This window comes from Mastomys coucha, unplaced genomic scaffold, assembly GCF_008632895.1.
Source record: "Mastomys coucha isolate ucsf_1 unplaced genomic scaffold, UCSF_Mcou_1 pScaffold3, whole genome shotgun sequence".
NCBI classification, from domain to species: Eukaryota; Metazoa; Chordata; class Mammalia; order Rodentia; family Muridae; genus Mastomys; species Mastomys coucha.
Genome location: NW_022196909.1, coordinates 47,938,154 through 47,952,557, shown reverse-complemented (window position 1 = coordinate 47,952,557; position 14,404 = coordinate 47,938,154). Strand labels below are relative to the sequence as shown.

Below are 14,404 nucleotides of genomic sequence, written 5' to 3'. Positions count from 1 at the left end.
CGGTTTTTCCCTCGAAAGTTGGAACCAGAAGCATTCCTCCTCCCCCTGCAGCCAGCCAGGCTTCCTGGCAGCAAGCAGAGCCTGTGGTCAGCAGGGCTCTGAGGTCTGATCCTGCCAGAGGACCAGATGCACTGGTAGCTGGGTGACTCCAGGAGAGTGGGCAAGCGCCTCGTGTCAGAGAGGCCCCAAAAGTGGCTGGCATGGATCAGACCTGGCTGATATGGCCTAGGACCAGCAAATGTGAGCCAACCTATCACTGGCTGGTGTGGGTCAGTGTTCGCCGGTTTGGGCTAGGTCAGGTTGATGCCTGCTGTCGGCAAACAGCCGTGAGGAGTGGCCCTGTCACTCGGTAGTGTCCTGCTTAAAAGTCTGCTGAAACCCGGCACACACCTCCTGTGGTCCAGCAGTTCCTCTCCTAGGCACGCTCCCAATAGAAGTGTGCAGATCTGCTCACTGGGAACCCTGCCACAGCCGTGGTAGCACTCCCTGTAACAACCAGACCCAGCAACTATCCAGAAGCCCTTCCGCAGAACCCGGTAAACAAAAGGCGGGACATTCACACTTGGTTAGCACAGGATCTTGTGGGCGAACTCTGCCGCTGCCTCGTGCTGGGGCATGGATGAGTCTGCCTGGCCAGCCTGGCCATAGGCTGAAGAAGGAGGTGAGTCTGAGTGTCCACATGGCGAACCCCACTGCCACTGTACATGCCAGGAAGGAAGCACACCTTGGTCTTGGCACATCTGTTTCAAAGGTGATCCCTCACTATGTAAACATCACTGGGCAAAACACTTAGAATGTGCAATTTCTTACTTATTTTTGGAAGGTCTTTTTCTTGGTAACTTTTTAAAAAAGATTTATTTTATGTATATGAGTACACTGCAGCTGTACTGATGGTTGTGAGCCATCATGTGGTTGCTGGGGATTTGAATTCAGGACCTCTGCTCGCTCCAGTCGACCCCGCTCACTCTGGCCTAAAGATTTATTTATTATTATGTCTAAGTACACTATAGCCGTCTTCAGACACACCAGAAGAGGGCATCAGATCTCATTAAGGATGGTTGCGAGCCACCATGTGGTTGCTGGGATTTGAACTCAGGCCGTTTGGAAGAGCAGTCGATACTCTTAACCGCTGAGCCATCTCACCAGGCCCTTTTTTTTTTTTTTTGGAATCTAATACTGGAGTGGAAAGGAATTGTCATATAGTGCAGCCTGGCCACCAAACTTGTGGCCATCCTCCTGCCTCAGTCTTCCAGTGCACATGTACTTGTCAAAAACAGGTAACTTGCATGTTTATGTCTCTCTTATGAGTGTGATGGGGGCCGGCACACGTACACCTGTCAGAGGTCAACCTGTGGTTGCTTCTCCTTCGCGAGCTGAGATCCCAGGATGCAGCTCAGGTAATCAGGCCTGGCCATAACCACCTTTGCTGAGCTTTTTTTTTTTCCCCTAAAGATTTATTTATTTTATGTATGTGAGTACACTGTAGCTGTACAGATGGCTGTAAGCCTTCATGTGGTTGCTGGGATTTGAACTCAGGACCTTCGGAAGAGCAGTCAGTGCTCTTAACCCCTGAGCCATCTCTCCAGCCCCAGCTGAACTATCTTTAGAGCTGTTTTTGGTTTGTTTCAGATAGGGTCTCACTAGGTTGTTCTGGAACTCAGTATGTAGACCAGGGTGGCCTCAAACTCACAGACATCCACCTGCCTCCTGGCTGCTGGAAGTAAAAGCACATCCCCGTAACCCCCTTTATTTTCTGGGACAGGGTCTTTTACATGGCCTTGATGGGCCAAGAACTCCCATCGTGCCTCAGCCTTTTGAGCACCACCATGTTGGTCCTCCTTCCCCTTTTTTAAAGCCTGGATCTCTCTACACAGGCTTAGCTGTCCTGGAACTCCTGAAGCCTGGAACTCCAGGTATGGCTTCCCTCTGCAGCCATACCTGGCCCTCAGTCACTTTTTTATTGAAGTTTGAGACCCAAACCTAGGCTTCTATTTGAGGCTTCTCTTTTTTTCTTTTTTCTTTTTTAATATTTATTTATTTATTTTATATGAGTACACTGTAGCTGTCTTCAGACACTCTAGAAGAGGGCATCGGATTCCATTACAGATGGTTGTGAACCACCATGTGGTTGTTGGGAATTGAACTCAGAACCTCTGCTCACTTGGGCCCTGGAGCCCAAAGATTTATTTATTACTATATATAAGTACACTGTAGCTGTCTTCAGACACACCAAAAGAGGGCGTCAGATCTCATTATGGATGGTTGTGAGCCACCATGTGGTTGCTGGGAATTGAACTCAGAACCTCTGGAAGAGTAGTCAGTGTTCTAAACCACTGAGCCATCTCTCCAGCCCTGAGGCTTCTCTTTTTCAGTGTCCTGGTTTGGTCACCGAGTTGGACACGCCTCGTCCTCCCTCTCTGTGTAACCCTACATGGCAAGTAAAGACACAGAACCCCAGAGGGCCCCTTGCTGTGTAACCTTCAGGGAACAAGGGGTCTCGAAGTAGGTGGAGCTCTCCCTACCAGTCCGCCCATGCGTTCTAACAGGTGAGCTATTCTAACGGATTGGCTCGCCTGGGACGCAGTTCATTTGATCACTGACATTCCAGTTGGGATCTCTGAAGGTCAGGGTTTGCCCTTGAGAGAAAGTGGAAGATGACTTAGATTCAGGCCCAGAACTCAACCCCCACTTGCCTTCTGTACCCAGTCCATGCACTCTCCAGTTCCAAGGAAGGCCTGGGCCTGTTTAGGCCACTAACCAGTGCTTCCTGCAGCTCCTACTAGGTCTTTCGGTTCCTGCCCCAAGTCCAAGCTTAAAAGGGCACAGGACCTCTTTCCCTCACTGTACCCAAGAACTTGGAAGTCAAAGCCCGTTTTCAACTTCACAGCTGCCCTTTGCCTGCTCTGCCTTCTTTCTTTCTTTACAGTCATGAGGTTCGACAGGACTCCTTACCCCCAACCCCACTCACTCTTATGCTTAAATATTACAGCAAAAGTAAGACTGGGATCCAGGGCACGTGCAAGCCGGAAAGCACAAGGCATGGAGGTATGGCTCGGGGGTCAGTGGGCGGAACTGTTTGTATTTCAGGAGTGGGCAGGGCAGGAGGGAGACAAACTATTGTATTAGTTTGCCCTGGGATTTTACTTCCATCTCTCTACATCTAGGGTCTCGGGTAGTTTACAGAAACACACACAAGTTACGAAAACAACACGCAAGATACAAAGCAAGCCGGCGAGCAAAACCAGGATGAAGAGAAGCCGAGACCAAGTGCGTTTACTAGAAGTGGGCCCAGCAATTGACCAAGGTTTCCCGAAGGCCATTCAGGAAGGATGTCCTTTTCTGGTCTGCACAGGTCAGACGCGGTGCACGCGCAGGGGCCGACACCACCACGTTGGGGGGAAAAGGGCCTGCAGGACCAGTCGCAAACTTTCCCTCTTCAAGACCACGGCAAGGGCCTAGTGGCCTAAGCTGCTGGCTGTGGCCCTGTACGACGTGCTGGTGCTGCTGGTGGGAGTTGGTAGCTGGCTCGGCCACACCTCGCTTCGCCACGAAGGTTCCCCGGAGCCCGCAGCAACTTCGAGCCCCTTCCAAAGCCAACTCGGGCACAAAGATGGAGGGCGCGGCGCGCTTCCACCCCGCCCCGCCCCCACAGCGGCTGCACACAAAGGGGCAGCCGCTCCTCCCCCAGACTGCCCCGGCGCCCTAGGCTCCCCTCCACCCGATGGGCACGCCCCTCCGTGACTTCCTCCCTCTCCTGGGCCACCTCAGGAGTGGAGGGTCACCTGGACCCTAGTTCAGGACCCGCGGGGCTGCCCAGGCCACCCGCGCCTGACCGCTGCGCCCCACCCCCAGCGAGCACGTGCTGCCCCGCGCCCTGGGCGCCATCCTAGGGCCGGTGGAGAGGGTCGGGGTGGGGGTGGGGGTGGGTGGGGGATGACTGGGCCCGCCGCGCTCCCCACCCCCCACCGGAAACATTCCTGAGGCATTCCTGAAACTTGGGAGGCCCGCCTCCCCACACCCCAGCTCCCACCCCGCCTCCAGCCGGGCGCACGCCGGGCCCGCGCGCCCCCCGAGGAGAGGGCTGACCGCGGAGGAAGGGGAACAAGAGTTATGAGTCACGATCGTGTGTCACTGGGCCCGCATTGCAATTCCCTGCATCACGAGAGGTGTGGAAAGGCCGACTCGGGGAACCGAGGTGGGGAGGTGCGTCCCAGGGCCCGCGCCCGGCCTGCAGGGCGCGCCTCTCCGCCTGCTTTCCCCGCGCGCCATCTTCCTTCCCACTTTGGCTTCCTCCGGCCCAGCAACAAGTCTTTTGTTGAGCCCAGAGGCGGGAAACACGAACCCCTGCCTGCCCTCAAGGGGCTTCCAGGCGCCCCCCGGTCTAACTACTAGGTACCAGGGCCGGGGAGATCACACTTAAAGAGGGACCTCGTGCTTCCTCGACACCACGCGGGGTCACCCCGTGGCTCCTCCCTGCGGGGTCCCCGGCGAGCCGGCCAATCACTCGGCTCCTCGGAAGCTTGCACCTGGGGGGCGGCCGTTACGAGATTTAAACCGTTGGCGGCGGCTGCCAAGTTTCACGTTTGGGTTGCACAAGCCCAGGCGGGCGCTCTCAACGCGCCTAGCGGGGCCACCCGAGACGTACACGCCAGTCACCTGCTGGGCGGCAGAGGGAAGCCGAGGCGAGACCCTCGACGTGGGCTCGAGGGGGCGGGGGACGGGCGGCGTGCTGGCCGCGGGAGGGAGGCCGCCTAGGGTACGCGCGGACGGCCGGGGGCACAGGCGTGGGCGCGCGGCCCGCGAGGCCGGAGCCCACGTAGAGGTGTGTCCGCGGGGGACTCGGGGACAGCAGGGCCGCGGCTCCTCCTCCGCTGGGCCACTCTGAGGAAGCGGGAGAGGCTAGGGCCGTCGGCGCGCGCGCCGGTGTAGCCCGCGCGCTCGCGCTCCTGCGCGCGCACACGCTCCGCGGCACGGGCTAGCTACCCGCGCGCGGCGGCGGCTGGCGGGCGGCCGCCCTTTTAAATCCCCGGGCTCATTTGCATGGCCCCGCCCCCTGTGACACGGCTGGCGCGGGCGGGCCCGTCCCCCCTGCCCCTGGGTCGCTCTTTTTAAGCTCCCCTGAGCCGGGGCTGCGCTCCTCTAATTGGGACTCCGAGTCGGGGCTATTTCTGGTGTTGGCGCGGCTCCAAGAAGGCGTGAGTTCGCCGCCGCTCGGGTGGCTTCTTCTTTTTTTTTTTTTCTCTCCCTTCTTTCCTTGTAGGTCTAGAATCTAATCACGTTCTTATTTATTGAGGCCGCGCACGGGCCGTGCCCAGCTTCCTGCCCCTCGCCATCCTCCGGGGGAGCGGGATCCGTCCGTGTTCCCTCGCCCCAGCTCGGATGTGACACACATCCCCGGCGGGGAGGCCCGGGCGGCGCGCACGCAGCGGTCTCGGCGCCTCTGCCCTCTCTCCGGGTTTCAGATCCGCATTTGCGAGCGGCGGCAGCGGCGGAGGCGGAGGCAGAGCCCAGGCCGGTGCCCTGCGCCCAGCCCCGCCGCACCCGGCAGCCCCGAGCGCGCCCCGCCGGCGGCCTGCGGAGCTCGCGGTGAGTGTCCGCGGCGCGCCCGGGGGGCCTGCGGCGCGCGCTGCCCCGCTTTATTCCCAGGCCCCGGGCTTGCGCGGGCCGCGGGGAAAGGGGAGGCCGCACTGTGCGCGCAGGCGGCGGGGCCGGGGTGGGCGTCCGCGGGGCGCCGCGTCCTCCGGCTTCCCCGCGACTCGCGTTTGGGAGGTGCGGAGGCCCCCCCAGCCACACACACACCCGGGGTGTGGGGGGGGGAAACGGCCGCGCGGAGGGGGAGGGGGGCGCGCGGCTGCGACGAGCGCCGCTTGTGCACCCGGCGGCGCCCGTGCACCTCGCGCTCGCCGAGCCCGGCCTCGGGGAGGGGCGCGCGCTGCGCAGCGGCGGGAGGTGGGCGCGCGTCCCCCCTCCCCCGAGCCGGGGAAGTTCTAGAAGTGCGGGGGAGGGGCCCGGAGCCCCGAGATCCCCTCCCTGGCCTGTCCTCGGCCTCTCCCGGGGTGCTGCTGTGCGTGGACGAGGCCGGATCGCGAGGGCCTGGGTTTCGGGGCTTCACCCACACACACCTTTGGCCCTGCCCCGCGCCTCTTCAGCCCCCAGGGCCGGGCCTGCCCTCCGCCCCCACAAACTGGTTCCTCTGCTTTGCTGGGTTCTGTTAGGACTAGTCCCTTCGACTCCCCGTTTCTGTTACCCCCCCTATCCCCCCCCCGTTTTTGGTTTTCCGTGGAGGGAGAAGGGTTTTTTTTTTTTTTTTCCCTCCTGCGACTCGCACCAGGTTTCCTGCCCCCGAGGCGGGCTTGGGTGCCCCCTCTGGCAGGAAGTGGGGCCGGGCGCACCCGCGTGGCGGTGCATGTGGTCGGGGTGCGCCGTTTCCCGCGCCTGCAGGGCTCTGCGCCCCTCCCCCTTGCCCTACCTCCTGGGAGCGCCGGCCTACAACCGCCAGGCCGAAGGCACCCTCCTCACCCTGGAGTCGAGGGCGCCAGGGTCCTACCGTGCTTCCCAGTAAACAGAGTGGCGGTCTGTATGCATTCCGCCAGAACCTCCATTTTTACCAAGTTGCTGTGTGACCTTGGGCTGCTCAGGGGTCTTCTCTGGGCTATTTAAAAGGGGGTTAGAAGAAAAAAGCCTTTTTAACAATAAGTCTGCCAGGATGTTATTCCTCTGGTCGTCTTTGCGTAGTTACTTAAACGTTGAGGAGTCTCAGCGTGTGCACCCGTGTGAGGGACGGGCTGGAGGTTCAAAGAGAGGCAAGTTGGGCTTGGACCCCTAAATGTGACTTGGGCATGCCAGGCCTTCCCGATGTTCAGAAACAGGTGGACGAGATGAGGTTTTCCTGGCCTCGCTGGACAGGGACTCTAAACTTAATTTAATTGGGGGCACTGGGAAGAGCAGGTGGGTTAGAGTCCCTGGCGGCAAGAATTGGGGAGGCACCAGGTGGCAAAACTGTCCGGGAGGCGGGGCAGGATGTCCAGGCAAGCTGGATGCATGCGTGGCGTTTGGGACTGGGGCCGATTTACCCCCCCAACCCCCCACGAGCCCGCTCTGAAGGGCCTCCAGCAGACCTCGGTGTGAGGTCAGCGCTCATTAGCTGATTAATCTTGATGTTTGGTTCGAAGGGGACCTGTGGTGTAACGTAAGGTTCTAATCACAGCCTGTAATTAGGGAACAGGCCAAGCCGCTAATGATGGGAGCCAGCCCAGCCACCCTGTTTAAAGGGGTCTCGAGTTTGAAATGTCTTAATAGAATAATTAAGAGTCCACACCATCTGGAGTCTCTTGATGCTTGAGAAGTAGGAAACCGTTAAGGGTTTTAGAAATCACAAGTCTTCAAAATGTTTTCCTGTCATTGGGTCAAAATTATCCAGTTGCCCCAAAATCTGGAAAGAGTAGGTTTGGGGGGGTGGGCAGCTTGCGTGATAAGAGCACACTGCCCAGCAACCATGAGGTCGTAGGATCAATCCTCAGTTAGCTCAGGAGGGGACTCGTGGTCCTCAGTAGTGGCAGGGAGGTAGCTCTGTAGGTGCCATGGCTGCCGCCGCCTGATTTCCTGCACCTTCTCTGATGGGCTCCTGCCCTCGTGAAGGACAGGCTGTGCTGGTGCCTGAAGCGTCTCCTGGGCATGTGGCTAGGGGGACACTTGCTGGCTCTCTTGTTCGGCCTGACCAAAAGAGAGTAGAACACACTGGCGCTGTCCTCAGACACACCAGGAGAGGGTGTCAGATCCCATTACAGATGGTTGTGAGCCACCATGTGGGTGCTGGGAATTGAACTCAGGACCTCTGGAAGAGCAGTCAGTGCTCTTAATCACTGAGCCATCTCTCCAGTCCCCCAAAAGAGACCTCTTAAATACAGGGCACAGGCTCTTGTGGCAGTTTGTCTCCCAACACACATACACACACACAGTGTGGACCTCAGATAAGAGACTTCTACCCAGAGTCTTGCTTGGAAGGGTCTATTGAGAATCTGCCCTTGGCCTAAGTTCCTGAGTGACGGGTGGAGTCACTCGTCTCTAGGATGTGGTGGGTTCTGGCATTTGCTCTGGGTCTCAGGCTTGCAGCTGCTGGGTGGCAGCCCTGGCAGGACTGGGGTCTGGGACTTCCGAACTTCCTGTGCCAGCCCCTGGCTAAGGGGCATGGTAGTGAAGAATGGCCTCCACTTGCCCCAGGTTGACCCTCCCAGGTTGCTCTGGGACTGGGCACAGTGGCGTCTGGATCTCCGGGGACAGCGTCTGGGCTGGCTGTACTTCTCGGGCCACCCTGGCCAGGTGTTGGGGGGGTGGAGGGAACACACCTGTGTTAACTGTTACTTTGTCTCCCTGCATCTCAGCCAGACTCACTCAGTGCTGCCCCACACACAGAGAAGGAGAATGAGCGAGTCGGGCTCAAAGTCCAGCCAGCCCCTGGCCTCCAAGCAGGAAAAGGATGGCACAGAGAAGCGAGGCCGGGGTAGGCCACGCAAGCAGCCTCCGGTGAGTCCGGGGACAGCGCTGGTAGGGAGTCAGGTGGGTGTCTTAAGCTTTCCTTCTGTTTGCTTGGGGTGGGGGTTGGAGGGGGCGGACAAAGCTGACTCTGCGCATGTGTATCCCTGTGTATGCTCACTGCCCAAAGGCATTCACCTTGGTATCTAAGGTCATGGTGAAGCCAGCCATGGTTTAACATTCACCCAGAAAAGTGGGAGAATCAGGAAGACCAGACCCTGTCTTAAAAATATTCTTTAAGCCGGGCGGTGGTGCACACCTTTAATCCCAGCACTTGGGAGGCAGAGGCAGGCGGATTTCTGAGTTCGAGACCGGCCTAGTCTACAGAGTGAGTTCTAGGACAGCTAGGGCTACACAGAGAAACCATGTCTCAAAACAAACCAAAAATATATATGTATATTTTTTTATTTTAAACTTGCCCTGGTCAGAATGGAACAACAGACAGCAGCAGGCTCTGACCGGTTATACAGCTAGCTGTACATGGTTTTGAACAGATAATCAGACTCTTGTCCAGTTGCCCTCAGGGTTTCGACATCTGGTCTTTCCATTTCTGCACTTCCCCATGTCAGGTGGGCCAGGCTGGGTAGATGTCTACTTATTTACCTTACGTAGACCCTGGCTCTGTGATGGACGTGGAGGCTCTGGGGGGATGGGGTGTCCCTGCTGGGAAAGTCTGATGGATGATGGAACTTAGCTGCGGGTGGTTGTCGTGGGAGAGAGGCTCCTGCGGGCCCAGTGTCCTTGGTGTGTCTGGCCTCCTTGTGGGGAGAGGGTTCTGTGTTTGGATGAGAGTGGGGATGTCAGGCAAGTTGTGGAGTCTCCGAGGTGTGCCTGCTGCCACCTTCTACGGACTCCTAGGGGCTGGCACAGCTTTTAATTGTTGTCATTTCCCTGGCTTTGCAGAAGGAGCCCAGTGAAGTGCCAACTCCCAAGAGACCTCGGGGCCGGCCAAAGGGAAGCAAGAATAAGGGCGCCGCCAAGACGCGGGTGAGGCTCCTGCGGGGATGCCGGGAGCGTCTGTGGGTCTTGGCTAATTGTGGAAAGTGGGGTACCCAGGGCAGCGGGGAAGAGATTATTCTCAGGTCTGAAAAGGGCAAGGTGGAGGGAGAGAGTAAAGGCCTGTGCCAGCTCTGGGCTGAGAATGTCACAGAATGTCACCTTCGTTCATCCCGAGGACACGCGTGCATGCGTGTGGGGAGGGCCAGAGTCACACGACTCATATCCTCTGAGTCACTCGTGAGGTGGGGAGGGGTGCTTGTATGTTGGGTGGGGGCAGGGGCAGGGGCTGGCCACTCATCAGCAGCTGGACTTGGGTGGGTGGACCTGCTCCTGGGGTCCTGGGCTGTCCAGAGCCAGCCCCGTCCCCCTGTCACTGGGCTTTGGTGTCTCTTGAGTTCTGTTCAGCGCTTTGGACTTAACGCTTTTGTTTTAAACCCCCACCCCCTTCAGAAAGCCACTACAGCTCCAGGGAGGAAGCCCAGGGGCAGACCCAAGAAACTGGTAGGTGCTCATGGTGTTTGCTGGGTGGAGGGGTGGGTCAAGGATGCCCTGGTGGGCATGAAGCCTGTCACACATGTTCAGGGTTATCCTCCTCTTCAGAGATCCCTCGTCTCCAGAAAAGCAGTTCCTAATTTCAGGGACCTGCTGTGGGAGAAGCGCTTTGGGACCCCATTGGGCCCTCAGAAAGTGTCCTGTGCCCATACCCCCCTGACTAGGGACCCTCATGGAAAGTTCAGGAAATGAAGATCTGAATAGGAAACCCTGTCATAGGGGGCCACCGTGCCACCATGCCAGTCCTGTTTCTAAGCTGCCTGGGGCAAGGTCATTCTTTGAGCTGAGCCACCCCTTAGCAGAGGGGCTGGGGGGGGCCCTGCTGGCTTGGCCCCAGGAATGAGTAACAGGAAATTAGTTGTTTTTGGAGTTTGCCTGGCACTGTGGGGCCCGTGGGGCCCTAACATTCCCGCCCAGTGAGTGGGTCCCCTCAGGCGGGCACATAACTTCCTTCCCACCCTGGGAAGAAGGGTCAACCACTGGATACCCCGGGGCCTTCTTAGAACCAGCCCCACACCTGCCCTGTGCCGCCTCAAAGCTCTCCGGTTCTTGTCCCTTGCCCTTCTGCCCCTTCTCTGGAGAGCTCGCTATTCCTTGGCAGGCCCAGGCCAGGCACTGGGTCTGGCCTGTGTGTGAGAGCAAGTGTGTGTGTGGTTTTTTCCTGCCTTTAAATCCTTCGTTTTTATGAATGAAAGCGGCGTGGAGGTTGCTGAGTCACCCACACGCTCAGCCCTGACTCATCCCCCTTCTGCAGAGGAGAGCCTGGGAGGGAGGGAGAGATGGAGGGAGGGGTGTTGGCTGAGAATGAAGGCCCGTCCTTGAGTTGCTCTGCCTCCCACAGGAGAAGGAGGAAGAGGAGGGCATCTCCCAGGAGTCCTCGGAGGAGGAGCAGTGACCACTCGCAGTGCCGCCTGCTCCTTAGTCTCTGAGGAGCAGCTAGCTATCCCCTGGGACTGGAAACCCCGCTCCCAGGCCCCTCCCCGCCCCCATTGCACACTACCGCACCAGGCACCAGCTGCAGGCTCTGCTCTGCGGCACCCACGGGAGCAGGATTTGGCTCAGTCCCTGTGCCCTCCTCCCCGACACACCTGCCCCCTCCTGACAAGGCTAACTTCCCATTTAGCCGCAGCCTTGCCTGCTGCGCGTGCACCTCCCTTAGAGCCAAGGCTCTCTGGGCGCTTTGTTTTGCCGGTCCCTTCTGCCCTGCTGTTCCTGGCTTCCCCATTGAGGGTCCTGGGAGCATTCCCTGGCCTTAAGGGGCCTCAGCCCCATCTCATTCTGACAAGCCCCATTGGTTGGCCTGGCAGCAGCAGTGACATCAGTGCAGGGGATGCTTAGATCCCAGCATGTGCCCCACCAGAGTGTCACCAGGTGGGCTTCTCAGCCCCTCCCGCCCCACCCTACCAAGATTCCTGCACTGGGCCGGCTGAGCCCCTTGGTTGGACTACAGGAAGTAGGATGGTGTTGGCTCCACCCACTTTGCTGCTCCCACCTGGGACGAGACAGATGGGTTACCTCCCATCTCGCTTCCACCTAAGGCGAGGGGCACCAACAAGCCTCCCACTACACTCTAGGCAGCTCCTGCCTCCCTCCCGCCGGGCACTAAGGAGCTAGCCTTGCTGCCCATCCTTTTCGCTCCTCCCTGCCCCCCAAGGTTCTGGTTCCCTCTTTCCTCTGTTCACAAACTACCTCTGGACGGTTGTGTTGTTTTTTTTTTTTGTTGTTGTTCAATGTTCATTCTTAGACACCCACCATTGCTGCTGCTACCAGCGCCAGATGTTCATCCTCCTGATTTTGCCTGTATTCTCCCCCTACCCCCCACAATACACTCTTGGGGAAGGGGGGGCTGGGGCACAGCAGGCTGGTCACCTACCCCACACTAGGGATGATGGGGTCCTGCCCCATGGATGCTGCAGCAGAGTGAGGAAGGAGGCCCACTTTGATGGGAAAAAGGTGTAGGACCACCTCCCCTTGTTCTGTTGGGGAGCGGTGGCCAGGATTTGTCCCAGCCTGGGGCTTCCCCTCTGGTTTCCTATTTGCAGTTACTTGAATAAAAAAATAGCCTTTTCTGGAACAGTCTCTGGTGTGAGGGTTAATCACATACGGTAAAAAGTGCTGCCTCCAGCCACCTGCCCCACCCTGCAATGGCGTCTACCCCAAGAAGGGTAACTTGAAGCCACAAAAGTTTTATTTACAAAATATATAATACAACTATACATCTGGGAAATAGGCTAGAGAAAGCAAGGCCCATCAGTGCCTGGTCGTCTTGGCTCAGGGCCAGCTGTAGGTGCTCAGAGGCCCCGGTACCTATCTGGGTGGGTGGCAAGAGGTGGGGCACGGGCGGTCATGTCTTGATGTCCAGTAGGGGCATCCGCTTGTGCTGGTAGCCGCTCTGCCAGCCATGGACCACCTGTCCGAAAGAGCAAAACGCTGCAGTTTCCCCATTGCCAAGCACTTGTGAGGCCCGGCCTCCTGTTGCCACATGGTTCTCAGGCACAAATGTACTCACCTTGGGGTCTCCCACGTCAGACAGCAGCTCCTGCTCCGCTTCGTGAAGCTCTTCCGCGGGGTCATAGCTGTACATGGGAAGCAGGTGATGGCGAAGCCGGTCCACCCTGAGGAACAGGAAGAGCGGGGCTGAGCCGGGACCCTACCCCTGCACTATCTGGCCCCTCAAACTAGAGATACCACTGGGCCAGAAAGGAAACCATTTCTGCTAGGGTAAAGGCTATGTCACCAGGGAATCAGGACACTTACCGCTTTTTCTTCTGCACGTACATTACCTGTAACAGAAGACACGGGGCTGTGGAGGCTGGGGAGGTGAGCACAGCTCTTTCTGGGGACCCACTTCCACACCCTTACTATACAGCTGAGATGCTGTGGCCACCAAGCCAGGCCCACCCGGCAGCCGCCCCAAGCAAGTCTGATACGAGGGCTCCTTACCACGGCCACCACCACCCCGACCAGGGTGATGAGGAAGAAGGGCCCCAGCACATAGCCCACCATGGAGTCGCTGTTGGCCTGGGGGGCATTGGGCACTGTCGTGTTACTCATGACATCAGCAGCCAGATGGCTGAGTGGATGGGCTGCATGGGCAGTGGTGGCCTCGGGAGGACGCCTCCCCTGGGGAGGAGGAAGGACGGTTATCAGTTGTACCTATGGTGACGAGCAGGTCTGGATATGGGGAGGCCCTAAGATGACCCTCAGGCAACCGTGGCTCTGAGCACCAAGGACAGGCCCAGATGCCAGCCGGGCCTGCTTGTTTCCTGCCCAGCGCCTACAAACAAGAGGGTGTGGCCTAGCTCAGATGCCCGGTAAACATTCGCTTGGGAAAGGTTAGGGGCAGGTGCACGGCTCAATGGAGGGAAAGAAATAGAGCCTGCACTGCGGTGGGGGTGAGTTAGGGTCACGGGAAGGGGTTCTGGTTCCATTCCCACGCTGTGAGCTAGGAGCCGCGGGCCGGCGTCCTACACCCTTCTTGTCCTCGGTGCAACCCTATCCTCGGTCCGCAGCATCGGTTTCAGAGACCAGCGTGGACACTGTGTACAGATGGACAGCATCTAGTCTCGATGAGGTCACCTGCCTCTAGAACACCCGGGGCTCCGCCTAAGTCCCTCCCCTCCCGGCCAGGGCTGTCAGGCAGACGTGGAGAGGATCGCCCCATCTACAGACACGAGATCATCCCTGGGCGGCGGCATCGAGATGGCCCAAGTTCCCGTCCGGGACTCCCTGATAGAGGAAGCGGTACGGGCTATAACTGCCCCATGTCCGAGAGTCAGTTTTGCGAGACGCCCAGTGTCAAGCTGAGGCGGGCAAGCCAGAACCGGAAAGGTATGAGGCCGTTCTTAGGATGCTGGCCCGCCCGGGCAGCAGAAGGTTTCCACGCTGCGAGGGAGGCTCGGAGGGGTGCTGGGGAGAGGGTGTCGAGAGGCCGATGCCTGCTTGGGTCCCTCGGAACCCGGCACCCCAAGCTGCTCCGTGCGGGCACGCTTCGGCTGCCCATCCAACCCGGCCGTGCCTTACCTCCCGCCGTGCAGCCCTGACAGCAACACCTCGGGTTGGCTCCGGCCCCGGAAGAGCCCTCCAGCGCGTGATCAAAGAACCCGGAGAGAAGGCGGGGCCCGAGCGCCCGGGTCTAGCATGGTGGCCAATCCGGAGGCGGGTGGGCGAGCCAGATGGGGGCCTGCAGCGTCCACGCCGCGGCAGCAGGGGGCGACCGAGGGCCGCGCGGCGGGAGGGTTGCCGGGCGGCGTGCTTTCCCGGCAGCACACGGGCGGGCGGGGCCGGTGGTCACTGCGGGCCTGCCTCCTTTCTGTTCCCC

At 59.0% G+C, this 14,404-nt stretch overlaps 2 protein-coding genes across 11 annotated transcripts; one reads left to right on the top strand and one right to left on the bottom strand.

The window, feature by feature from the left end:
* Positions 1 to 4,570: 4,570 nt before the first annotated feature.
* Positions 4,571 to 12,157, top strand: Hmga1 (high mobility group AT-hook 1). 9 transcript variants are annotated; one of them, XM_031347820.1, is made up of 5 exons: positions 4,571 to 4,682; positions 8,382 to 8,556; positions 9,436 to 9,519; positions 9,982 to 10,032; positions 10,925 to 12,157. In XM_031347820.1, exons 2-5 carry the CDS (start codon positions 8,422 to 8,424, stop codon positions 10,976 to 10,978), a joined length of 324 nt encoding a protein of 107 aa, XP_031203680.1. In that variant the 5' UTR covers positions 4,571 to 4,682; positions 8,382 to 8,421; the 3' UTR covers positions 10,979 to 12,157. The 9 variants fall into 9 exon arrangements, with proteins under 9 accessions (XP_031203680.1, XP_031203676.1, XP_031203683.1 ...); XM_031347816.1 differs by lacking the exon at positions 4,571 to 4,682 and adding an exon at positions 5,062 to 5,195; XM_031347823.1 differs by lacking the exon at positions 4,571 to 4,682 and adding an exon at positions 5,063 to 5,195 and having other exon boundaries at positions 8,386 to 8,523.
* Positions 12,158 to 12,253: 96 nt separating this feature from the next.
* On the bottom strand, positions 12,254 to 14,203 carry Smim29 (small integral membrane protein 29). 2 transcript variants are annotated; one of them, XM_031347826.1, is made up of 5 exons: positions 14,107 to 14,203; positions 13,027 to 13,206; positions 12,841 to 12,866; positions 12,593 to 12,698; positions 12,254 to 12,493 (listed from the first exon to the last, which is right to left on the bottom strand). In XM_031347826.1, the coding sequence occupies exons 2-5, from the start codon at positions 13,135 to 13,137 to the stop codon at positions 12,428 to 12,430; spliced, it is 309 nt and encodes a 102-aa protein (XP_031203686.1). In that variant the 5' UTR covers positions 13,138 to 13,206; positions 14,107 to 14,203; the 3' UTR covers positions 12,254 to 12,427. The 2 variants fall into 2 exon arrangements, with proteins under 2 accessions (XP_031203686.1, XP_031203687.1); XM_031347827.1 differs by lacking the exons at positions 12,841 to 12,866; positions 14,107 to 14,203 and having other exon boundaries at positions 13,027 to 13,211.
* Between the last annotated feature and the right edge of the window lie 201 nt (positions 14,204 to 14,404).

Coding starts and splice junctions, on each gene's coding strand:
- Hmga1 (XM_031347825.1), top strand. CDS start 8,422: ATGAGCGAGTCGGGCTCAAAGTCCAGCCAGCCCCTGGCCTCCAAGCAG. Junction 8,557..9,435: donor CAGCGCTGGTAGGGAGTCAG/GTGGGTGTCTTA, acceptor CTGGCTTTGCAG/AAGGAGCCCAGTGAAGTGCC. Junction 9,520..9,985: donor AGGGCGCCGCCAAGACGCGG/GTGAGGCTCCTG, acceptor CCCTTCAGAAAG/CCACTACAGCTCCAGGGAGG.
- Smim29 (XM_031347826.1), bottom strand. CDS start 13,137: ATGAGTAACACGACAGTGCCCAATGCCCCCCAGGCCAACAGCGACTCC. Junction 12,699..12,840: donor TACGTGCAGAAGAAAAAGCG/GTAAGTGTCCTG, acceptor CCTGTTCCTCAG/GGTGGACCGGCTTCGCCATC. Junction 12,494..12,592: donor CTGACGTGGGAGACCCCAAG/GTGAGTACATTT, acceptor TCTTTCGGACAG/GTGGTCCATGGCTGGCAGAG.